Genomic DNA, 27,090 nt, shown 5'->3' with positions numbered 1-27,090 from the left:
CCTATGCTACGGTTTTTATTTATTTTTTGGAACTGCTGTATTTCTTCCTGCTCAGGCACATCTCACTGAATAAGGCAAGTTTCTGCATATTGTATATTAAATAGAAGATGTTATTCATTTTTACAGCTAGATAAAAAGTGCAGAATCAGATGTAGACCTGCATTTAGCCTTTTCCCAAATTTTTATGAAAACCTTTAACAGATGAAATGGTTGAAGAAGTTAATTTAACAATTAGTGCTACAATTGAATAATCTAAAAAAAATATAACATCATTAAAAGCAAGTAATTGAATAATTTGGATAACAAAATAATATATCTGGAGCTCTGACGAGTGGCTACACTGAACTTCTACATTTCAACAGTAATAAAGAACCTGCAATATATTGATTCTTCATTTATTTATCTTGAGATATAACTTCTGAGTTTTGATGTAGATACAGGTTCTGTTTTTTTCTCTCTGTGGTCTATTATCTAAATACTAGCACTGCTCTCTACGTTTAGCAAAGAATTGTACACTGAAGTATTTCATGTGCTTTTCTTCAGGTATCATGATGCTCATAGCCTTGTATTTGGACAATGGAATTATCTAATATGCATTTCTTAGGTCATCCCCAGCATATCCATTTATTCAATTGCATGAGTGACACCAGTGTATACAATTTCATTAAAGGTTCTGGTGAGGAATTTCAGGAGTCCAAATTCTTCTAATTTATACTGCAGCAACCTGGAGTGCCGCAGTATAAAGGTGCTCCCTAATCAATTAGTTGAGGCTCAGGCAGCATTTCTCTAACTTGCCTTTCACAGTCATGTATCCTCTTTAAGTTGCTGAGGTGGCTAAAGGACGCAGTACATTTTCTGTTTTGGGATGACTGAATATAAAGACCTCAATTGGATATCTGTGATTCACTGTCCTTCATTAGAAATTGACTGTTCTAAATGGTTAATACCAAAACGTATTCCCAGAAAGTTCTCAGATTGTTAAAAATGAAGTTCAAATTCTCCGAGCAAGTAAATGTGACTATAAACAAAAATGTGATAGGTCAAAACCCATATTTTTTTCATATTCCATTTCTTGCCTATAACACAATAGAAAACAGGCAATTTTTTGTGTATGTTTATCTATTATGGGCAGTTCCACTGAAGTTGTTTCAGCCAATGAGCTTTTTCTGAAAACTGTCAGTAATCATACCCTGACTAGTTTCAGCATAAAACATGTATTTGTGTGTTATGTTTTACTTTTCTTTCTCCAATGTAATAAGAAATACTTCCCTACAATCTAACTTGAGTAAATAATGACATTTGATATCTCAAAGTATGCGATGTCTCCCTGCATTAGTTTCAAGATCACTTCTTGAAGCAGTAATGATTGATTGTGTGGATATAGATATCAGTTTCAGAAGAGGTCTGAATTACAAATTTGTGCTCATATACTAGTATTTTTGTATTACTAAAGCTTACTAACCTTTAGTGAACTTTATAACCTGAAATGTCTTCAACAAAGTCTTATATAAAATGCAGCTATTTTTCTTTATCTAAAGTTTACTCAAAAATGTGAGTACGTGTTCTTCTTCCTAAAGCCCTTCATTCTTTCATCAAGTGTACTTGTTTTAAATTCATTGCTTTTTCCACTGTATAAACTAGGTGGACCTGAATACTTATGGGAAGAATCTAAAGCATTTGGTTGTTATTAGAGTGGAGATAGCTGACTCACAGATGCAAAAAATTAAAGAAACTCTACAAATGTTCAAGTGATTTTTTGTTTTGTTTTGGGGCTATACAGCACCAAACCACATCCTGTAGTACTACAGATCTTTTCACTTTTTATTTTTGTTGTTCAGTATTTCAGGTTAATAAAACAAACAGGGAGAATATTCTCTATTCCCAGCATTTTATTATTTTTATTTAAATATAACATACTATACATTGTTGTTCAGTGATTTTTGTTTCCCTTTTCTTTTTTAAATCCATCCCTTGCTCAGGAGTCTCATCTGCTGGGGGTGACAGAAAACAGAGCTTATGGTTTAGAATCTGTGATATTCTGGATAGACTGTCTGCAGTTCGCTCCTACCACAGTGGATATTTCAGTATGTCTGTCAAACGTGCAGGAATTATCAATTTCTTCAAAGATTTTTTATTTTAGTTAATTCTCAGAAACCACTATTCATTTTGCAGTTGGCTCCTTACATTTTCCATTTTCAACCTCTGAGCAGCACAGTGTTTTCAGTCCTGAAACTGAATCAATCATGTTTATGTATAATTGCTCCCCTGACCAAGTAATCTAGGTAGTTCTGTCAAAAGAGAACCTCATTTGTACCCTAAGTGTTCTTAAAGTGGTCATCCAATACTACATTTGCCCAAGCAAAAAGTAAATGTTCACTGTGGGTGGTCTACTATGTCTTGTCATTTTTAATTATCGATTATAAATTATAAACAACAGAAACTCCCTTTCATTATGGTAGTTAAGTTTTGCTAATCATCTGCAATTACACTTAAAATCTGAAATTCTTATTTCCCTTTTTTGAAAAATCTTATTTGTTAAGAAGCAAGCTGGAGATAAAGTCCATGATATAAAATGTTAGCTATCAGCTAAAATGTTGTGTCTCAAATGACTTTCTGGTTTTAAAACAGTTGACTTTATTTAAGGACAGGAAATACAATCTGACCATTTTGTATTTTATGGGGATTTTTTTTTGTTGTTTTTTTTAAACAGCTAATATTTAAATAACAAATTAAGATTGAAGTGCTGGTTAAACATTGACTTAAATAAGTTATAGAAGATCCCAACAACACCAGCCTTTATAGAGGTTAAACATTCTCAAAAAGACATATTAAGCAAGGCTCTTCTTTGTACCAAAATACAGTTTCCAAACAATAAAAATAAAATCAACTTTTTTACAACAAGAAATATTGAAGATAAAACTGCAGCATCAATATAATCTCATAGTTATCACTTAAAGTATTTAGAACAAAATAATATTATACTACTTTTGTTTCTTACTACAGACACTGCAAAGGCTTATTTATTTATTTAGTGGAATACAATGTGAAGACAGTGGTACAAATTGGCTGATGTACTGTTTTCTATTTACCTGCTCTAACAAAATGAATCTCATTATGGTTACATTGATGAGCTATCCAGAGCTCTCTAAAGTTACAGAGTAAAGAAAAACATAAAACAAACCTTATGTACCTTTAATTGAACAGACTTCATACTATGCTTAACTTTATTATACTGCACTTGCTCAAGTTAAGCCATGGGACTAGTAACACTTCATAAGAATGTGCTGGATATTATGTATTTTGATCCTTCAGTTACTATGATGGATATGAAAGGCATGCTAAAGCTGGACACCAGCATGGTTTTTTGGTTGGCTTTCATATATAATATACATGTGAGTAATAATCTCTGATAAATGCATAAGAATGCTTTTGGATTCTATCCCTTGGTCTTTATTTAGCTATTGCTCCCACTATATGCTGGTGACGCTGCAAGCTGTTAACAAGGACAAATGAGTGTTATTAACTGACTAAGGAGTACAGGACTGTGTTGTGTTCTCACTTACCTCTTTGAGGCCAAATTTTACACTTGGGCATTGTAGCCTGCTTAGTTCTAATGTTTGCGATTTCAGTGATTTTAACTGGGCTGTGTACATCGAGGTTCCAGCCCCGTACTTGCTGCAAAATCTCTCACTGATTGCAGTGGATTAGATCTTAGTTCCAAACTGAAATCAAAGACAAGTGGATATACACACATGCATTGATGCCCAAGTACAGATGTGGCCCCTTCTCTCAATTTCAAAACAGCAGAAAGACCCTTTGAACAAAGTATTTCTTGAAGTTTGTTCTTGAGTGCTGAAATCCTCTTCAACATAGACACACCCAATACCATAAATTCAAGCTCTGCTTGTTTGGTCTTTTTGCTTAAGTGCAAGACAGTTTAGGAAAAAAATGGATTATACACATTAAATTCTGCGTTTAAAACCTAGTCCATTACCTATTCTCAGAGTACTTAGGAGGCTTTGACATTTTAGCCTATCAACCTCTTGTGAAGTACTGAGAAAAAGGGAAAATAACAAAGAAGCAAATGAAGAAAACATGTCAAATCAAAAAGATATTTAACATCCTATTAAATAAATAACTTAGAGAGAAATAAAAAGGAATGAAGTTAGAACATACAAGCAAACCATACTATTCGTTTTGTTAGAACAGTTTTACACTACTTTGCTTATATTCCTTAATCCTATCCATTCTTCCACAAGGCTTCTCTGGAAACGTCTTTTATTTGTGCATATGATCCAAGTGCTTCCAGTAAATGCCTGCGTGTCTAACTGTTCATTGGATCATTAGGCTTGAATGAGCAATTAAGGTCTTTGATATGAGTTAGTATTCCATAAATAAGTTTCCCCCAAAGATCATTCAACAGATTGTCTCTCGTCCTTTAAGTTCAATCGCCGAGATAAAAAAAAAAAAAAAAAAAAAGGAAAAACAAAAACATTGTTCACACTGGCAATAGTTTCTATCCCATTTGATGCAGCTTGTATCTTGATTATAAGATATGACACCAGGCTAATTAAAAGTATTTCATGTGCCAGCAGTGAGTACAAAACCTTCAAAGGCTTCCCTTGCTCCCTTTTCAAACAAGCAGATGTCCACACTATTTCTATGCGTTTTTTCTTCAAAAGGATTTGTTCACAAAAAGCCTTTCGTTCAACTGCATCGATAAAACACTTCCTTCATCTATGACATTACTACCATTGGAAGAAAGTGAGCTGAAGTGTTTTTCCTTCTTGTTTTCTGTCCTCTCTTTGTGGCTCCCCGTCCATTCAAAGCTACAAACATTTGCCTTCCATTGTGTTTCCAATTTAAGGATGCATATGTGTTATATCCATTTTCTTCTATTCTTTCCTTCAATTTGCAATCACTGTTAAACTCTTTCTGTTAAAAGAGGAAAACAAATACACAAATTCGAAATATAAATAATGTTTCAGAGTTGCAGCATACTGAAGTTAGATAGCTTCTAAAAATGTTTTGGACAATTTCAATGTTTTATATAAGACATCCTTTTAGGATTCTACAGTGTATTTACAGAAATATTTCACTGTGTCCATAGCATTTAAAAAATGCAAAAAAATGTAATCAATGAAAGATATAGTCAATTATGTAATATATAATTAAAGTAATAGATAATAGAATGGTACAGTTCACTCTTACTTGAAACGAAACTCCTCTGTGTTGGAATATGGCAGTAATATTAAAACAAATTCTCAATCATAAAGTCAAAGTATAAGATAGCAATCTTGGAATTACTTATCATATTTCGGCTCTAACAAATACAATCCTTAAATACCTTGAACAAGATTATTAATACCATATGTTAAATAAATCTGCATGGCATAGACTTACTTCTTATTTAAAGTAAGATCTTTTACACCACAGTGGCTGTAAAACAGGGCCTTTTGAATGGGTGCAAATCACTATTGTGCTGTTCTTATGGTTGTGAGATTTGTTTACTTTGCTGACCTCAAGAGGGCCTTAGCCTAAAAAAGGAATCATATATGACTCTGTGTCTTACTGAGAAAATCTTCATGGTAATCTTATAAGCAATTTTGTTTATAGTACCAAGGTTTAAGGTTTTCTATTTTTTCAAGAGAATCAATTGTCAGTTTGTTAGGAAGGATAAAAAATACAAGCATGTAGCAAGTGTATGGGAGAGACCTTCTTTTTCTATAGTGTTAAATATGCTAACATAGATTTGCATCTCTATAATGAAGACAAGAATGCTTGTTTTCACAAATAGTTCCTACAGAAGAAGAATCAATTTGATTAAGTTACTTATATTTCATTTAAAAGCCTTTGAAATAGGACATTTTCAACCATTTAAATAACTACCAAAAATTAGCATTTCTGTTATTCCTGTATTTCAGAAAATAAGTTATTTCACAGCTCACTGAAGGAAGCATGTCAGAATCTCAGTGTGTAATCTACCTAAGGCTTGTAGTATTTTTAAGATGTCTACCATGAAGACAATAGAAATGTGTGCCTAAATAATAAAATATTTTTCATGCTGCAGATAAGAATTTCTGGGGTATTTTATCTTTGATGATGATCAAAGATACTCAGCTAATAAAGATAAATGTCCATATTAATCATATGAGCATTGTTCAGCTGACTGGCATTGTTTTAAAGTGGAACATGGAAGACAATAAGAATCTTAAAAATATATCCAAACTGCCTATTCATTTAAATTAGAATTTTAAAACTAGTTATGTTCAATATTTTGGCACAGTAAGAATTTTCATGTTGATAATCGATGTTTTACTTAGTTTCTCTTAAGACCACAGAAGATGCACTTTCTTAACAGGATTGCACATATCATTCAAGCTCAATTTGACTCCCACCATCCTCTTTAGTTTTGGGATTAGTAATCAGTTGAAAAATGAACGTTGGGAAAAACACTGTGAGGAGAAGATGCTCTCCAAGATGACTCTTAATGTTCTTTGCATTCCTATAGCTACATATAGGTCATTTAACTTTACTTGCTCTAATGTGCCGTGTTCTGTGTCAGGGTATTAAGAAGGCAGGTGACCATCAATCAAAGTTTTAAACCACAGTAATTTTTCCTGCCTGATAACTCTTTGCTTTGTTGAAGAAATCAAATAATGAGTCTTCCTTTGCTCCCTCATCCTAACCAAAGTCAGTCAAATGGTAACATGTTTGATAAACACAGAAACAGTATTACTTGACTTGTTTTCCCAAATGCAGAATTGTACTGGAATCCAAACTTTTATCTCTGTTCTTAGATGATACAGAGAAAACAGATGATGTTGTGAAGTCTCATTGGCAGGGGTCATTAGCCTGAAACTGCTTTGCTCATTTCAAACAAATTTCAGGATAATCCAGCACCAGTGTGTATTGTGCACATGCTTAAGATGTTTTTAAAGTTTTTTATTGTTTCTGCTTTTCATATCCATCTGCAAGCTGCCACACTGTAGCAATATGAGTCTAACTGGAAGTCTTGAGAGAATGGGAAAAATAATAACAGAAGCAGTCTCAAAAATCTGTGAAGTATTACAGAATAGGTTTTGATAAGTCATTATGTTGAGATTTTATGATGTGACTACTGAAAAATTATCTCAGCTGGAATTAAAAAAAGGCCCTTTCCACATTCATATCCTCCTGTCAACACTATTCCTAATACACTGTGAATTACTGAATCTTATGACAGTGGTTTCCACCTATCGTACATGAAAACTGCCTTGCCTTCTTTTGTATAGATATAGAATTGGGATGAACTTCCATGATACCATCACTAGCAAACAACCTGGATAGAAAACTTGTCTTAGGCTTTAGGACAGACAGTCACAAATGACTAAATTAAACACTGCTAGCTGTGACACATGAATTTACTATAGTATCTTCACTTATGTCAAGGAGCATATGCACAATCCATGAATGGTGCTTAGTGGTAACTTACAGTACTTTAACAGCTAGTCAGTACACCCATATCCCTCTCAGTGATGCAGGACTGAGCGCTGATCATCCTGCTTTTCTGTCCAGTGTAATTTTAGGAATTAAAATCCACATTTAGGAGGAAATTAAGAAAGACTTCTCTGTTCCAGTATTTCTTTCCTTAATGCGATTCCTTAATACAATTTGGATGTTTAGAAGGTTAGAAGTTAGAAGTAACCTTACAAATGATAAATAACTAGCCTCACCACGTACTGTGGTTTCCTTCCTGATGAAGGAAAACAAAAGTTTATGTAGTTTATACAAACCACACCTAGTATAAATGCTTCCTTAAAAAAAAAGGACCAAATGACTTCAACCCACTTCAGTCTCAGTTGATTCAATATCAGTGGTGAGTCTGGTAGTCTCAGTCTGGCATTGCTTCATCATATTCAGCATAGGTAGGCTTAGCTGCACTGCCTGAGATTAAACCCAGTGTCAAAACCTATCCAGGAAGTGTTCCCATTAATGGCTGTAGATGGTCTGAACACTGAGTATTCTGAATATTGGCTCATAATATTTATAGATGACTTGAATAAGTTTAGATTTATATGGGTTCACACTCATTGGAACTGGCAAAAATTGCAAAACCTTAAATTGAACCAGACGTAATAACAGGCCAGTTTGGTATCCATGTCATCATGTGCACGTGTGAGTATAAAGTGGAGTTTTATAGTCTGATTTACTAGATCATGTTCCTTGCTATTAAAAATATTTGTATGGCTACTGTGTTTTTTATTAAAAAATCAGTAAACCTAAACTTATACAAATACATATATAGTATATATGGGTAGTTTTTAAATGATCCCCAAATTCTGCTCAATCATAAGTTTGCATGCCTGCTGATCTAAAACTCTGTTTTCCTATAATCCTATATATTAATTAGTACAGTTCATTTAAAGCTGCTACTCTGCAAATCTCTGTGCTGTCAATTTGAGAATTTAGTGTGTCTGCTCCATCTGCTGAAGTTTCCAAGTTTTGAAGTACTCCTCATCCCCACCAAATTATTGATAAATGTGGCTGTATTGCAGAAAAAGAGGGAAAAATATCCCTAAAGATTACATTTTGCAGGTGCTTCCCTATTGGCCACTACTTAACAGGAGACCTGCCTGGAACAGTCATCATGATAAATCCCAGCAGCCGCTTTGATATGATAGGAGCCTAACAAACAACGGGAGTTTGTGGAGAGGGGGCTGCTGGCTTACCAGAGGATGAAATTTTGATAACAGCTAATTTCAACTCTAATTAGTAGTAATACACAGATAAGTGAGCTTTTCAGTAGGTAAGAGAGGGAACTGTGCTGACTAGTACAAACCATTTTGAAGGAGAAAAGAAATACTTACAGAGCCATAGACTTTTCCTTTTTTGTTCATGGCTAAATAATAGTTGCTTTTAATGGACTTAACTGCCACAACTCCTATTTCCACAGATGTTATCTCCAATATGCCTAAAAAAAAAGATTGAGATATTTAATCACTTCATTAAAGGAATTTTTTACCATAGAAAAAAGCAATAAACCTGAAAAATACTAAACTTCTAATAAACTAACAAACTTTAGCAACATTCTTCTGCAAAACATTGTAAGAATATACACAAACATTGTTTCAATTAACATGTTTCTCTTGCTAACCCTGAATTTTAAACCCCATAAATACTGAAACAGCTCCATTCTTCTTAGCATAGATTTTACGAAAATTTATCAGAAGAGACATCTGAACCACAACATTAAATTAAATCTATAGCATATGTCAATAGAATGTTAAATTTACCCCAGTCTTCAAAACCAGTGGTAAACTATTTATTCCTTGTAGGACATTTAGATAAACTAAATCTCTTGGCTGCATTGTGCTGATAAATTCATTTTTGGCAAGTGTGTTGACATTTTGGGATATAGTAAGACTAACCCTAACGGCCACATTATCTTTGTTTTTCAGATATCAGAAACATTTTGCTCTGTTTGTAATAAATATGATTACATTTTTTTTCTTTAAAACAAACTCTTTCTGGGATGCTGGATGGCTGAAGGGGCTGCTAATGGGAGACAGAGCTTTTCATCTCTGATTTTTCAGTCCAAGTACATACTGCTTCGGGAGCAGTGGAAGTCATGACCACTTATATAGTGACTTCAGAAATCCCTTTTCAGCTATTAGTAGAGTAACTGGATGGCTATATTGTTTGGGTACTGTATTTATCTAGGATAAATATAGCTCCAATCAAGTAACTTCTCAAATGGTTTATCCAGAGAGGATGCCTGGCTCCAACTTTTCTCCTGATGTTAAAGTTGTAGTAGTCAAAACAATAGCTCATCTAACTGAGTGGTCACACGGTTGCTACCACTGGAGAAGTTACAGCAGAGGTAGAGCTTACAAGGAATTTTAGAGAAAAGCACCCTCGACTAGGCCTACAGATAATATGAGGAACAGATCGGCTGGAACAGCGATAAACCTGTTTTTTTTTTTTTTTTTTTTTTTTTTTTTTTTCCAAGGTATTCATGGTAATTTGCTTCCAGATATATGCTATGCCTTTTGTCTTCCTTGATTTTCTGCAGGAGCACTCAATCATACCTTAAAGTATTTGTGCTCAAAGTCAAGCACAATTAAGTGGAGTGCCTTAAATGGATTACAAGCTATTGGAGAGTGAGAATGTGACGTGAAAACTAACACAGCGCCCCCCCTTTTTTTTGTGACTGACATGTTTTTTCCCTTTTACGTGCTGAAAAATGATGAGAAGAGGCCAGTCAGTTCCTTCTACATAAAATTAATTGTTGGAATCTCAACTGTTACACTAGTAGAGCTGGGCTGGATCCATCTCTAACAACAAAAGCAAAGAAAGAAAATCTGATACGGGCATTACATGGAGCATTATTAATTGTTTTATATGGAAATGGATTAAATGGAGTTATATTTTGTCATATTATCCTTGTGACAATAACAGTATATTAGACCAATTCAATTGAATAATACGCTTGTGAAATTTTTGAGTGCAGCTGAGGTTGAACATATTAATATGAAACCGTTGCTGATTTAACCTGTTCTAAATGTTTCGCGCTTGAATGATGTTGATATACTGCTTTTCAATACAATACCTAAGTCAATGCAACAAAAATATTTATAGAATTCATGAAAGTACAGCAGACTTTTCTGATATACTTTGGTCACAATCTCACACTCCATTATATCCTTAGCAGGCCAGCTGAGAGGAGATCATGAGGAGAAATGTTATTGCATTTACGTTATATACCACAGGAATTAATCCGGTTGTAACCAGTTGTGCTGTTTTACTGGAGCAAAATGTAGCTTAATTCTTCAGAACTGTTATCAGTTTGATCTTATCACCACTGATCATGGATATATTTTCATTGTTTCCTGTATTTGGAATTGTTGTTGAAAAATGTTACATAACTTTCAGAGATAAGTATGCAAATTCTAACCTCTGTAGTCCTTTGGGGGAGAGGAGGATTTCAATTGATGTTTTTATTTCAAATAAATGTAATACTCTTGATCTATTACCCCTTGGGTGCAAGGGATCTCATTTAATACTTATCTACCCTGCTGCTATCTAAAAACCTCAGAGGCTTTACTGGAGTTACATGCTTGCTAAAAGCACCAAATTAGCTTTTGTCTAGATTGCAAATTATTCAGCATTATTTATAGATTTCACTCTAGAGGACATTTGCTCATGAATTTAACAGAAATCTGTTGAAGTCAATGGGAATCTTTTTACAGGTGTCAGTGATGGAGGCACAAATTCCAGAGTTCAGAATAAGGGCACTGACTCATTTGACACGGACCTACCAGCAGAAGTCATAGCATCTTTCTAGAACTTTGAATCAGACTGGATCAAGTGTCTTTGATGTCAAGGTGAAAATATGTTTCCCTTACTGTCATTAAATTCTCCAAGAAAATAGAAAGAAAAGAAATTGAGGCCTACACTGTCAAGCTCAAAACTGTAAATAGTGTTTTCACCATCTAATGATACTGGCTTCTTTGAGGGCAGAAGAAATTATGCTGTATTTACCTAAAGTTTATGTAGTAGAGCTGTGGGCTATGACTGAATTTACTGCTGCAGTAAGAATAATAGATAATTTCCATGGGCTCTGAGGGTAAGACTCTGTAAATTAAAGTAGTTTCATATTCTTCAAGTACTGTAGGCTTGAAGATAAAGGCTTATACATAATCACAGACCATATGTCTGAAAGGATGCCAGGAGATCATCAAATCTACTTCACTGCCTGAATTAGGGTAACTATTCTTGACAGATAGTTGTTCTTAGAGCCTTTCAAAAATTGCGATTCTACAACCTCCCAGGTACCCTATTCCACTATCTACCATAAAAAGATTTTCTTAACATCTGAGCTAAATGGTCTTGCTGTAATTTGAGCCCATTAAGCCTTGTTTTAACCATAACTGACATGAAAAAGAGATTATTTTTGTCCGCAGAAACCTTTTACATGGTCAAGGACTATCATCAGATGTACCTATCAACTTTTTCTCTTTAAACAAGCCCAGTTTTTCAAAGCTCTCCTTAAAATGTTCAGATTTCCTAGGCTTTTGAACACTCCTGTTCTTTGTCCCCACAACATGTTCATAATACTTGTATCAAAGCCTTGTAAGTATGGAAACAGGAAGGAACATTTCATACTTCCTACAGAGGATATGTGCATACTCATACATTTATGCATAGACTTATGAATATTTCATTTCTTCACAATAATTAGATAACGTTGATACATGTTCAATTTGTGATCCACCACCCTGGAATCCTTGAAAGAAATGTGAGCAACCATTCCTCATCCTCTGTTTGTGAAGTTGATTACTCCTAAATAAATTTCATACTCTGCGCGTACTCCAGCTGAGTGGCCTCTTACTTATTTTTTTAGTCATTTACCTAATTTGTCAAGGTGATTTTGTGCTCGTATTCAGTCCTCAAAATACTTGCAACTATTCCAAGTTTGATATTGTCTGCAACTTTTATAACCATACTTTCTATTCTTCCATCCAAGTTAATAGAGAATTTTTCATTTGAAGATACCTCAAAGAGATTCTTCTGAAACTTGATGCCTCTGTTCAATTGGCAGCAAAAAAATGATAATTCTTGCATATGGCTTTCCGTAATGTAGTATTTTCACTTAGATTTTCCTTGCTTATCTTGGTTAGGAGAGTATCATTAGAGAAATTAGTTCCAAAAATCTTCCCAAAACCTAAGATACCTGCTGCTTCTCTCCTATATATGAAGATTTTTATCCTGTCACAGATGAAAATAAGATTGGTGTGCTATTACTTATCTTTGATAAATTCATCTGGTTACTAATTTCCTAGGCAGGTGCTTGTAAACATATTTAAGAATTACTTTCCCCATTTTTTTCCAAAAATTCAAGATAGGTTGACTTGTCTCTAATTCTTTGTTTTTTTTCCCTTTTTAAAGATAGGTGTTACATTTAGTGCTTCCTCAGTTATCTGGGAATTTGTGCTTTTCCTCAGCTTTTCAGAATCAATCTGTAGAGACTTGGCCAACCCACTCAGTACTGAGGGTAAATTTTATCAGTTAAAAAGAAGGTAAAACATCCAACTAATTTTCATGTTATTCTTTTTCTATTCTACATTAGATCCTCTTTGGAGCTGAGGAAGCACAAAAGACATGTTAACTTTTGGCTGTCAGCATCACCTGTTTCTTTCCTTCTTTTGAGTATTGAACCACTTTATCCTTGCTCTTCTGTTTACATTAATGCACTGATAAAATACTATCTTGTATTTTCCTTGTATGTGATTTTATGCCATGACTTGGGCTCTGGCATTTTAATGGCTTAATATTCATCAATCCAACAAAATGTGTAAAGAAAATAATTTCTGTGGAATAATTTGACTTGTAATTAGGCTTGATAATGAGCAGTACAAAAAATATTCTGCAGGGGGAAATTCACATTAGTAGTTGCTGTTTTCTAATTCATGTTTTTTAGAAACTTGGAAAGAGATAATAAAATAATAATAAAACCCCTCAAAATAATGTGGCCTCAGTATGGTTTTAAAACAGATAGCACACTATTATTTTACAGTCATAACTCTGTAAACTTCAACAATTACAATTAATTCCCTTTGACCACCTCCACTGTATAAGCATGGTTTTCAATACCCAAGACATTTCCAACTCATTATAATTAGAAACATTTTAAGTATCAACTTGAGATGTGCCCTGTAGCCATGCATGTGTTCTCTTTATAGATCCCAAAGTCTAGAAACGTATTCCTCATAGAAACCAAATATATTTAATTTAAATAAAATGTATTTTTATAGCTTATAAGTGATCATTATATAAATGGGAAGGCAACAGAAAACTGTCTGGCTGTCTTGCTTCACACAGAGGAACTGTAAAAAAGTAAAAGAAAAAATTTATGTAATTCTGTACACTATTTCCAAATGTCTTAAGCTGCTATATATATGATCGTAATATGAAACAGAAAAAAAAAATTACAGAAAATCCTGGAACTTGTATGAAATTATGTCAAGCAATTTTTTACAAAACAGACAACTTGACAGAGTATGAGATATTTTATCAAGACAGTACTGCAATGGATCCAAACTTGCCTTGCAATAAGAACCAGTTGATGCTAGGACTAAATTCAACTTTGCACTGCGAGACAGTGACCCATTATTTTATAGCTGTCATTTGTGTAATGAGTTACTAGAATACACTTTAAATGCTTGAAACCCTAGACTTAATGTAGAGGAACAGGACCACTTTCCATCTTCCTCCCCCATTCTGAAGCTTCTGCTTTCAGAGATAATCCCATAGGTATGGCAATCCACACGTAGTCCCTCCTTTCCTTGCCTTTGCTTCTGCCTGTAGAAGTACTGCAGATGCAGAGTGAGTTCAGCTGGATGGAATGTGATGATGACTGAGAGCTTCTGAAACTTTTCCCAAATGGTGGCAAGAAGCTGCTGGGCCCTCAAAGGCAGCTGCTCTTGGATAACTGGAGAGGGAGAACTTGGGTAACATTCCTCCAAGCTACGTTTTCAGGACTTCAATTTTTTTTTTACTCTCTAGTGAGCTGTTTTGGAGGGGTTCCTTTGACTGGCAGTGTCTTGGGTGAAATACAGTTGGTGATGACACATAACATTAAGGATTTGATAGTTCAAAAAGCTGCTCTTAGTAGATGGCTTAAAAAGGGTGATCTGAGGAAGTGAGAAAATTGTTTGAATATTGTTATGAAAGAGAAGAGAGAAGGAATAGGAGGCTACTGAGTCTGTTAGCTCTCTGTAGCATGTCTGTTAGCATTTACACCTGCATAAAGCAGTTGAAAACATCCCCAAACTGGAAGGAATACTACTATTCCCATTTTTAATTTGTTTTGCCTAAAAGCTGCTGACAAGATAGAGGAAGGTGGTGATGTAGAAGACAGAACAAACCTAGGGAACTGAAACTGAATTGAGGAAGACTTGCCTTTTGGAAGCATTTTTAATAAATCAAAACAGTTTCACTGACCTATAATTTTACTAATTTTGAGGTAGTCTTTGTAAGGCAATTTAGGACACTAATCTCACAACAAAATTATTTCCCTACACGCAGACATGTCTAGTAAACCCATGATGGAGTAATTATGGACAGATATCCCAAATAAGAACCATCTTGATCCACAACCTGAGCTTTGGCTTAAAATTAAAGCTTTATGTAAGGTTGAAATCTGTTCAGTGCTTTTTATTTTCATTATTACTTAATATTTGCCCAGACCTCCACCCTTTCTGCTCTAAATCAGAAGTGAAACTACTGAACTAACACAAACAAAGCTGCTAATGTGTCATATTTAGATCAACTGTGTCCAAAATGTGAATGTCCCATGAACTTTTCAGTCCAATTCCCACATTTGATGCATTTGGATAAGCCTGAGATAAGTATCCAAACTTCTGGAAGGCTGTGGGAACAGGACCTCTGAGCCTTCTTCCTGCATTGGTTCAATATCAACACAAGAAAAGACTATATAAAAGACTAAATTATTAGATCTCTTTCTCAAACCCACAGAGAGAGTAAAGGGAAATAAGCTGCTTCTCCTTTCCTTATCTTCTATGACCTCAGCTTTTGAGCAGAGCAAGGACCACTCAACCAGCACTCCTCGGGAGCCAAAGTACATGGAAAGGGGGCAACAGTACTGTACATAAGAAGAGATAACCTTATGAGTGATGCAATAGCCAGAGTAGTTGGTTAGCACAGGAGTTTAGATATGAAAATGGTAGAAAGCAACGTAGGCTAGTATACATTCTAACATGTAACGGAAGCAATTAATTCAGAAGCAGAGCTAGCCTACATTTTCCCTCTAGAGAGATAGACATCTCCGTACAACAGTTTTGAATGTCACCAGTACTTCTTTTAAATCCTCAAAGTTAGGTGATGTAATCTTAAGCAAAGAAAATGCAGGGAGTGACTCTGAGAACACATATATGCCATTGGTTAAGATGAGTTCAGAATTGTCTTCAAAGACAGACTTGCCCATCATTTGCATCACTCGCATGTAAGCAATTTTTTTAGATTTAGCCTAAATGCTGAGGCTCCCTTGAAAGACAGAATAAACACATTTGTTGTCTTTGCATGTATTTAATTCATGCACTGGAGATGGGATGACCACAGATAGAGCCAAATATACCTAGTTCTGTTAGAGCTCAGCTTTCTTGAGCTCCATGCTCAGAGCCCAGATATGAAGGGGTACAGTTAGCTACATGAAAGTTGATGGAAAATACAAGGAACTGAAAATCCCAGCATGCCTGATCCCAACATTGCAAGATTGGGTATCTTGTGGAATAGACACAGTGAGATTGTCAGAATTCCTTATGTGAATTGTTACTGGGATAGAGGTGTTATAACTAACAATTTATACTGAACCAAGGCATGGTAGCCATTCACATGCCAAGAGAAAAAAAAGGAAACCAAACAACCAACTCGCACCTGGTATATATAACTAAATACAGGGTTGTAGTTACCTGATTTGTTATCTCTGGTGACCAAGATGGCTTAAGGAGTTTTGACCTTCCCTCCCTTCCCCCTGATACTTGTTCTGTGCTGTCTCTGTGCTGAAGTTCACCAGCCCTTCAAATGTAACTGTTTGTGGAGCAGCACTATAAACAAAATCATTGGAATGATCTGGCTTGGAAATAACTCTCAATAGAAAACAAATCAACCTAAAACCCTAAGGACTAAACAATACAAGTTTTTGCAGTCATTCCTAGTAGTATATGTTTTCTAGACCTTCTATTGCTCTCTTTATGGACTATTTCCAATTGGCTAATTTTTTTGAAGTGAGGTGCCCAGGACTGGACCAGTGTTCTAACTAAGCCCTGATGGGTACTGAATAGAGCAGAAAGATTACTTCATGTGTTTATAAGGAAACTTGGATTTCAATCCAAGTTCTGATCGAAATTTGGCAGCTCATATATATTTCCATTTAGTAGACAGGACCATGCATTCAGGTTTTCTGCCAAATCTTAAATTGCTAGGTCTCCAAAGAAATACACAGGAGAGTGTAGAGCTTGTAAGAGATCAGTAGAGCTCAGTAAATTTTCCCAGGAGTGTATTGAGCTACCTGGGTGGAATCCTGAGTTGTCTTTCACATTCATGATCATTATGTTCGCTGCCTGCATTTTATCATTTGTTTGAATTTCAATACGAAGAAGAGTCAAATTGTAAATAGCTGGCCAGAGTTAAAGCTGTGCCATTTACTGTCCACCCTTACACACCATGAAATGATAACATGTAGGCAGTAGCACTACAGAATAAACAGTCAAAAGGCATGGGAACTGGTAGGAGAAGTACCTGTCCATCATCTGCAGTCTCAGGAAAGACAGGTCTTCGCTGCTGTGAGGGGCAGCCTGGAGGACTATAGGGTTGTCAGAAGTTCCTAGCAGATGTGGTATATGCATTTGCTAATGAAGCCCACGTTTGGTCAGTTGCCAAAGAGGCACTAAAAGATATGAGCAGACTGAAGGGAGCCTCAGTGCTACAGTAGTCAGAGTATGTAGAAACAGGTAATAAAAAGCATCCTTATGAGATGATGTATGGAAGTTATATGACTTATGAAACTCAGTGTGCTGCAGATAGCCTCTGCTGCTTGTCTCTCAGCTGTCTTTATCCAAATGACAGGTCTGTTGCCTCCTCCTGCAAATATCTGACACATACAGTAGCTGTTCTGGCTAGGGCTGCTTGACTACATGTCAAAATGAGACAAGAGTTTCATTCAGCAGTTCTGTTTAATTTTGGGCCTCATTTATTTTTATGATTAATCTCAACTTGAGTCCTTACTCTTTAAAACAACAGGACTGCAAAAATTCAGTCTTGCATTTGCTAGTGTCCAATGCTTGTCATGTTGTGGACGGTGGGAGTCAGAGGGAGTCTCGCTGCACCACAAGGCTGGGAATGTGCACTGCGCTGCCTATGCCAGCTAGGTCCTCTGGTAAATCTGTGTGAGCTAAAAGATGTAGGCAAAAGTTGCAGACTGAAGCAGAAACTGCCACTGCATGTAGAGCATGTCTGTTTTACCTGCCAGTAATTCCCTCCAGCTATAAGGCTTTCAGATTTGTTTGTTAAAGAAAACTAAATTCCGCATCTGTTCAAAATAGATTTTGAAATTTTAAGGAAAATGTTCTTATGTCATACTTCAATTACTTAACAAAAGTTGGAAGTTTTGAAACTGATTTTGAAAACATCAAGATAAAAAGTTCGCAGTTAAAAAAAAATCTCCTCTCGTGCCAGTTAATGGCAACCAGTGACAGATAAACTCCAGACTGGAAACTGACAGGCAATGCATGGGAAATGAAATAGGATAGATAGAAAAAGCCAGAATATATTTCCAGATATTAGCTAGTCTTATACATAAGACACCTAGACTAGGTGCAGTTCCTGGCACTATCCTGCTACCACTGTTTTTCTCAGAAAAGGGTATGATACTATTTTCCTTGCAGTCAGAAACTTGTCACATGCACTATCCATCACATCAATTAATTGTTGGTTCTAATGGTTTTTGTCTGTCTTTGCCTCACACAGGAAAAAAGAATCCATGATATTTTAAAATATGGGATCCACATGTCTGTAATGCAAGACTAAATACCGCTGGACAGCTGTAACGATCTCCCTCTTCACGTAATTATTGTAGGTGACAGTTACTGATCAGCACTTTCAGCATTTTTCTTCTAATGCCACTACTATTCCTACTATTGCTCAGTCATAACAATTTTTTTTAAGGAAACTTCAGAATGATTGTGGACACAAAATGAGTATTTCTGAAGCATAGACTAGGACAGCTTTACAGTAAGGGTATTCAATATTAAGAAAATGACTGCAAACAATATTTCTACTGTTTATTCTTTGTAGCTTTCTCCCCTACCCTCCAAATATCTGTTTTCTTGGCTTATCTGGATGTGATAAAATAGAAGGCAGATATTTTTGGTTCTGATACTCCTCTATTTACATTGTTTGGGACAATGTTGTGTATGATTTAAGATGATCAGACATTGATTGTGAGTGGTTAATAACCCTGGTGGATGCCTTGCAAACAAATTACTGTCCAAATTTTTCAGACAAAATATTTATCGAAAGAGTCAACTAATATTAGCACTTGTTATTGGATGACATGGAGGTGAATGGAGTAAGAATTCTTTGTAAGTTGTTACTACATAAGAAGGTATCAAGGCCAACAGTTTAGTAGCTGAAAAGAATGAGATGACCTTTGATTATCAGTTCATCTTTTTCCCCATCCATTCCTTTTTGTCTCTGACACAAATAATTCTCTGTACTTAATTCATCCTATGTTAAAACTTATCAAAAAGAAACCACTCAATAACTGCATGTATTATTCTTGTTATACCACCATGTGATCAGCTTTTCATCTTTTAAATTCGAGATTTTTACTTTCTTGTATATATCCTGTATGCTCTCTTCATCATCAAAGGTAGGCAGAAACACTAAAGAAAGTAACAAGGTCTGTACTCTCGCACACAGATGTAAACTATTGCCTGCTATAGCATCAGCACCTGATATATGTCTTTCACAGTGTTTTCATCTTTAATACTTGACTGTCTCCTAACCTAGCTGGACCTGGTATCTTTAGTCTTCTAGTACAAACAGTTTTTTTAACTCTGATGAGTAGTGATAAGTGCTGTCTTCTTAAACATTTGTTCAACACCTCATCAAAAAGTAGGATGACAAAATCGTCAGTCTTGCACAGAAACTTAAAAGGCTGATCTGCAGAGCACTATCACTTCACACCCTCTGCTTTCATTATCCTCAAGTCTCCTTCTTTATTGTTTCCCATCTTGCCTGCTGACACCTTCATATAGCAGCAAACAAGCATGTTTTGCACACAGGATTATGCTATCTAATGGCACATGCTTGTGCCTCATGTGTTGTCCTTTTGTACAAACTCTGATTCCCTAATCTGGGTTGCTAAAGTTTTTTTTCTTTTTTCTCCCTTTGCTTGAAATATATGATCCTTTTGCACAAGGCTCACAAAACTATGTTTGGGACACTGTTAAAGGACTGCTTTGTGCCAAAAAAGGCTAAGAGTGAACTAACGTGTGAATGTGCAGTGTGAGTGATCAGCAGTGCTGGGTTCAAAAGCCATTTGGGGAGCTAAGTCATTTGGCAGTGTAGACTTAGCCTTAGACAATCATGGAGATGAGCGGTTGAAGAACAGAGCTGTCATATTTCTGTCTGGGATTTTGCATGTTGAGACAGACACTCTGAGAAATTTCAGAGCTACAGTGCATGTGCTGCGTATGTGGTCTGTGCACATACAATAAATCTAAAACTTTCTGTGCACGGTGACTCACTGCTTTTGTATGAATCAGCTCTGTAGCTATATCAGCTTTATAGTGCCCATACTGTGTAGCTGATGCACAGATAACAATAATAAATAAAAAAAATAATAAAATAAATAACAGGTTAAAAATAGGGAACAAAAGTAATTAGTTTTCTCAGGAAAGTAATCAGTGTTCTATTTATCCATTAATGATCTGCATAAATGGGTAAATACTGACATGACAGAACCTAACTATACTAAACTATTCAGGGTAGTAAATCTGAAAGAAACTGGGGAGAACTGCAGAAGAATCTCAGGATACCAGCTAACGGGGCAATAAAATACCAGATGAAATTCAATGTTGATGAATATGAAGTGATGCATATGGGAAGGAGTAATGCTAATTTTATAAACATGGAATGGCCTATGGCCTACCTGTCCCTTTTCAGTCTTATAATAAATACTCCTATGAAAACTTCAGGTCACTACTAAGCAGTAGTTAAAAAAGCAAAATGAAAGTTATGAATATAAAGGACAGGAAACAATATTTAAATCCATCTGTGCTTGCACTTTGAACCCCGTGTGCTGCCCTAGTCTCTTATATCAGAAAGGATAGAGCAGAACTGGAAAAGCTTTAGGAAAGGGCAATGTGCATGATCAAAAATAAAGAATAGCTATTTTTTGAGGAATGACTAAAATCAAGGGCTTTTCAGGGCGGAACAAAAGTGACTGGGGGAAGGGAAAATCTATAAAATTGTGGGCAACCTTGAGAAAATAAAAAGGGAACAACTGTGCATTGTCTCAAGTGAAATTATTGGGCAAGATGTATAAAATGATTTTTTTTCACTTTCTGCTTGTTAGATTGTAGGTGGGATATTGTGGCTGTCAGTTTACATGTTTTGAAAAGTGACCAGAACAATTAGTGTAAAAAATATCTTCCTAGGACAAGTAAATAAAGAGATACCATCATTAGTCTCTGAATTGCATGCTGATGGATGCTAGAAAAGTGTAGAAGGGAGTTATCACAATATGCTTGTTCTGTTCTCTGTAGGCTTCTGCTACTGCTATTGTCAGAGATGGGAAACCAGAATATAAGACACCTTTAGCCAGAAGCAGTGGGCCTGCCCTTTAATCTTAGTTATACATTTTCTTACATAGAGAAATGGGAGAAAGCAGAGAAAAAGCCAACATGGCTTTGTCAAGAGCAAATTCTATCATATCTAATTTCCTTTTATGACAGTGTAACAGGTCATATGATGAGCCTGTAAGTAGGCTTTTGACACTGTATCACATTACATTTTCGTAAATACACTACATTCATTCAAAACTCTATTTTAAATGAGATGGAAACTGTCTGGAAAACTATATTTAGAAAATTATTTAGAAAATAATTCACTGCCAAAATGGAATGAGGTATTGAGGAAATACAAATATAGGATGGAGAAGAATGAGATATCCATTCTGCAGAAAACCCTCTACAGGCTTAATGGACCACAATGCAGGCTTCTATCAACAGTATGAAAAGCAAACATCATCCTAGCACGTCTAAACATGAATATAGCCTGTGAGACACATAAGAAAATCCTTTCATTTCATCCAGCACTTGGAAGGCCTCAACTAGGCTCTGTGCTCAGTTTTGAGTACTACGTTTCAAGATGTATCTAAAGAAGAGCAACTAACATGGCCATAGGTCTAGAAAACAAGGTTTGTAAAGGACAATTAAGTAAATTAGTATTGTTTATCTTAAAAAGAGGTGATCGTTATGAGAAGGCATATCAGTAACTTTCAGATACTTGAGAAGTAATTGCAAAGAGGAGAGAAATACTCCAAACTCCTTTTCCATGTAAGAGAGAATAGAAAAAATGATCTTAACAGCACAAAAGAGTTAGAGAGGATATTAGGACAAGATTTTAACAAGGTTGGTGTCAAGGGGATGGACCACGTATCTTAAGACTTCTTTCAGCCCTGTAAAGATGTGGTTCTGAAGTTAATCAAATGCTTCTGAAAATCTTGGACTTGCTGTAGTACACAGCACTATTCCATACAGCAGTTGCTTAGGAAGTCCAGCACTTCCAGAAAAATATATGGACTTTCAGCATCTCTGAAAGCTGGACTCCCATCTGTACTTCATACAAGACTTACCGATGTATACAGCTTCTTTACCAAAGCAGGGTCGGAGATAGCAAGTGTTCTACATGACATACTTGAAACTACTTCTGAAAATATGGCTCTCTCTGTCCATGTTCCTCTGCCCACCTCCGGTGAATTATTTTCTTTCTAGTCATCATTTTTGTGGCTTGCCTCTTCTTCCCTCAAACCACCATTGTAATCTCTCCCCTCTATCCTTCTGGTAGCCACCAAGAAAATAGCTTGATAGAAAAAGAGTAAGTTGAAACATATGACTAAGAATCACAGTGGCTGCCTTTAAACTGTCAGTCTATTATTTATTTACTTTATTTATTTTTGTGTTTTGAAATCTGTGTGCGCCAAGACCACGCTCTGGGAGCTCCTTGCTGCATATAAAATAACACAGTAATCAGCAGTTACAAGACACTGCTAAATCTATTGTCATCCATCTGCACAATCATAATTCATTTCCATGGCACTATAAAGCAGTTGGACTGCCTGACCCCACTCAGTCCCACAATCCATGTTGTTGAGTGTCTATGAAAAAATGAGAGATCCTGAAGTAAGCAGAAGGTAACAAATCTAGCCTCTGATTAAAAAAATGAGAGAGGAAAGCTTTGTGTCAGCATAGAAATTATATTGCTATTATTTCCTTTTTTATGACAACAGAGCAACAGCAATATACTAGAGAAACTATTTTCAAGTTATTAGTAATTTTCGTGCTCCTTATGTTTCATGTACATACTGAACAACAGCTTGTACTCTGTAGAGTCTTTAGTAAGAAAGAGAGGAAGAAATCTTGGTTTGATAGTTCTCTAGTATCAAAATAGAATAGTTCTGATACAAGAAATTCTAACAATTTGACCCAAGGATCTCAAAGCTGTCAGTGCCACTCCTGCAAATGTCAGCTTACAAGACCCAGTGCATACCCAGTGCACTCAACAAGCACTTGGAGTTTTCTATGTGATCTTAACTTTTTGAATATCAGTCTCTGATTTCCATCATAACAATTCCGGTGTTGTGAGACATATAAAAGACAGATTCATGAACATATTCCCAAACTGAGGCAGTTCCCAAACACAGTCAAGCAGATTGTAAGATTCCAAAGACTGACCTAGGTTTATCTAGAATCTGTCCTGCCTCCTTAAACTCCATTTCTACACGAGATTTTAGGCCTGTCTATAATTGACTAGACTGGCACAGTTCTCTTATTTCTTTGAAAACATCTCAAATCTAATGCTCAGAAATAGAAAAATTTCATGAGCACTGTGCTCTAATTGATGAAGCTTCCTCTCTTCTTCGTAGTTAGCATATGACATTTGTAAAGTCGGTGATCAGCACTGTCCTAATACACTGTAAACATCAGTTGATACTTCAGTAATTCCTCATTGTTGTGCTACTTCTAATCAAATATACGTAGCTCTGAAAATTAACAGAAAGAATTCTTACAGATCTGTGGCCTGTCGTGGATTTTGTCTCTCTTCTGCTTGCTTACCTATTATCTCATAACTGCCAGAGCTTAGTTTACATGACATCTCCAAATCATTCATTATCAAACCTGAATGAAAATTTCCGGTGAATGTAAAAAGAGAAGACAACTAGCATGAATACCTAAACCTTGCTTCTTTACAAAGTTTATCTAAGAAATAACTGGGCTAAAGCAAATCTCTGGTGGATTTGTTACAGGACAACTCTGTAATGTCTTCCTACTCAACCCTCAAAATATTTCATAGAGTGTGCTTTAAAAAAAGACTATTACCTGTTTACTGTTAACAGATATACCCTTGAATGCATTTTCTCTATATATACTTACTACACATGTGTGAATATATTAGTGTAGAATATGTTTATATACATTTTGTAATATATTAGAATACCCCAAAGGAGTGTGACCCTCATTCTGAGATGGTCAGATCAGTCAGCCAGTAGGATCATTTTTACAATTCAGTGAATTTCTTTGCTTTAAGGAACTGACACTTTTGCATTAGTCAGTCAAAGTTCCACTTCAGTGTTTTATCCAGATAGGCCACAATGTTTGTTAAGAACAAAATTTCTAATTGATCTTAACTGATTTGAATATCAATCCCTGATTTCCACCATAAGAATTCGAGTGTTGTGGAACATATAAAAAATTTCCAGATCCTTTTTTGATTCATGAAACCATACAATAATTTAAGTTAGAAAAGGCCTTTAGAGGTCTAAACCCCCTACTCAACAGGGACAACTTCAAAGTTCCGCTAAGTTGCTGAGTTGCTTCTTTTTTCATGTGAGTATTCTGAAAAAGAGTGAAGTGAATTTCATGACTGAGGATCCTTAGAATCCATCTTCATCAACAATCTCTTCCAAAACTGAATATGCCATGTGCAAACTGCAACCAATGGAAGTCACAAGATACAACTGGCATTAGATTCAGAATCTGGTCCTGATTCCATTGTAAATGAATTAGAAGCATGAGGCTTGGAGAAGATCACGGACTTTTGACAAGAAGGTGGCTAATGGGGCACTGTAAAACATATGCAAGAAGACAGTGACAGCTGATTCTGATTTCTCTTCCAACATGTGGATTAGGTTACATCCACGCAAGCACTAAGCTTTCATCTCAAACAGTTGTGAAGGTGAAGGCTTCTGGGGGTCTCATTCTCTAATTATGCCTGACTTAGAACTCACTTAACTTAGACTAACACGCATAGGAAGTCAAGTTCTGTTAGCTGTTCCACCTTTCACCTTACCACACATCTGGGAAATATTCAGATCAAGATCATAACCTTGCATTTTGGCATTAGCTACCTAAAGAAAACATTAAGATATCACCAACAATTTGCCTTTGACTGAGAAAATTAGAAGCATATTTGAGATGTAAACACTGTTGTGGCGCTAATATTGCTGGTAATGATTAAAGGCCGCTACTTTTACTATAATGGAATAAACCAAAAGTGACAGTCTTAGTCCATGCCCATTTTAAGTTAAAACAAGATAAGGAAATCCCAGTGAGGTATAGCATATTCTGAAAGAGGAGGAAACCTGGGAATATTTAGATGAGTATTTTAAATGAAGTCTACAAATGAAAAGCAGTATGTGTAAAGTACTGTAACAAATTTGTGGTTACATAGCAGAAGTGGGAATAGGACCCAGATCTTCCTGCACATAGCAGGCCTCTCTATCACTTGAACTTAACAAGAATTGTCTTTAACTATAAACAGGCTAGACATGTGCATACCCTAGAGTCTATGCTGTAGAGGGCAGCATTCATTAACCAATTTATTTCTTATTCATTAGACAATTTCTTAGGTCATCATCACCATCATTATTGTTTCATTTCAAGAAAAAATATTGGAAGTCAGTTATTGATACATATAGGAGTTTAAGGGAGGGCTCAAACTTCAAGGAGCTGGGGCTCTCCACTTGCAGGAACAGAGAGATTCCAAACTTCCTTTCCCCTTCCACTTCCAAATCAATCTTTAGATTTCAGACCCAAGGTTGGGCCTATGTTAGGAAGAATTTGCTGTTACAGTCATATTGACAAAACTTCCTGACTTCCAGGATTATTTTTGTATTGGGGATTCTGTTCTTCCTTTTTTTTTTTTTTTTTTTTTTTTTTTTAAGCAGTGACTACCCAATGTAAAATACACAGAGATTGAGCAGAGGTCAGTTTGACCTGAAGCCAGGAAAAATCATTAGGAATAAAGAACAACATTTTAATGAAAAATGTTGATCAGCCTTTGGAACCAGCTATCAAAGAAAACCAAAGATTCTCCTTATTTTGATGTGTCTAAACCGTAACTGATGCCTTTTTGGCCTTTTCATATAGTTAAATATTCTAAAAGTCTGCTGTGTATTACCAATTTATTGTCTATCTATTTATTTGCTCCTTTTCTTCAAAATTATATTTCAGGTTAGAGCTACTGTGAAAAATGAAATTTCTCTCCAGAAATAAGTGTTTCCTAGTGTATCAAATTTTCCCATCAATAAACAGAATAATAATTCTCTTAAATCACAAAGCTGTATATAATGTTAAAGATGGTGAAATGAGATACAGCATAGGTTAATGAAAGCATCTGTCCCACATGTTTAGTTTCTTAAGCCTTTGATATCTCAAATATCAGTAGAGTCTTTTCCTCATCTTCCCCATTGTGGTACAAGTTCTGAGAAAAACATATTATGAAAAGGCTTATGAATTGTAACGAAAGCTTCATAACAGCTTTGAAAGCTTCATAACAGCTTTGAGCTGCAATGTAAAGTTTTAGTGTAACTTTATTCATTAAAAATGGTATAATATCTTAGTCAAATACACTATTACTTTTTGTTAATTTTTGACCATTTATCTATTACAGACAAAATAATTGAAAGTGACGGAAATAAAATACAGCTGCTTAGGGAACATCAGGAGCATATAGCCTATATACTAGCTATAGGATTGGTTGTGAAAAATACAGCAGTATAAACCAAGTGTAACAAGCAACTTTAACCAGTAAAAATTAGAAAACACTAAGCATGAAGGAATTTGTTTCAAGATAAAAGTAATGATTTTACCTAAAGCCAGATTTGAAAATCATTGTTCTTCACAAAGATGATATACGTCTGTGCTCTCATGTATGAGGGTAGTACTAATTGCAGGTAACTCTCTAGAAGGGATAAATATAGAGACAAAGAAGCCATTGGCAAATACCATACTCCCAAAGGAG

General features: G+C 35.5%; 1 protein-coding gene across 1 annotated transcript in view; it reads right to left on the bottom strand.

The window, feature by feature from the left end:
- Window positions 1-2,995: 2,995 nt before the first annotated feature.
- The window catches only part of FGF10 (fibroblast growth factor 10), a 63,205-nt gene continuing 39,110 nt past the window's right edge, over window positions 2,996-27,090 (bottom strand). The window contains exons 3-4 of the mRNA XM_062599674.1: window positions 8,850-8,953; window positions 2,996-4,935 (exon numbers count right to left, since the gene is read on the bottom strand). Of these exons, the coding sequence (XP_062455658.1) occupies window positions 4,738-4,935; window positions 8,850-8,953 (302 nt within the window). The 3' untranslated portion in view covers window positions 2,996-4,737. The remainder of the gene's footprint in view (window positions 4,936-8,849; window positions 8,954-27,090) is intronic.

This window comes from Rhea pennata, chromosome Z, assembly GCF_028389875.1.
Source record: "Rhea pennata isolate bPtePen1 chromosome Z, bPtePen1.pri, whole genome shotgun sequence".
NCBI classification, from domain to species: Eukaryota; Metazoa; Chordata; class Aves; order Rheiformes; family Rheidae; genus Rhea; species Rhea pennata.
This window is presented reverse-complemented; position numbering and strand designations above follow the sequence as displayed.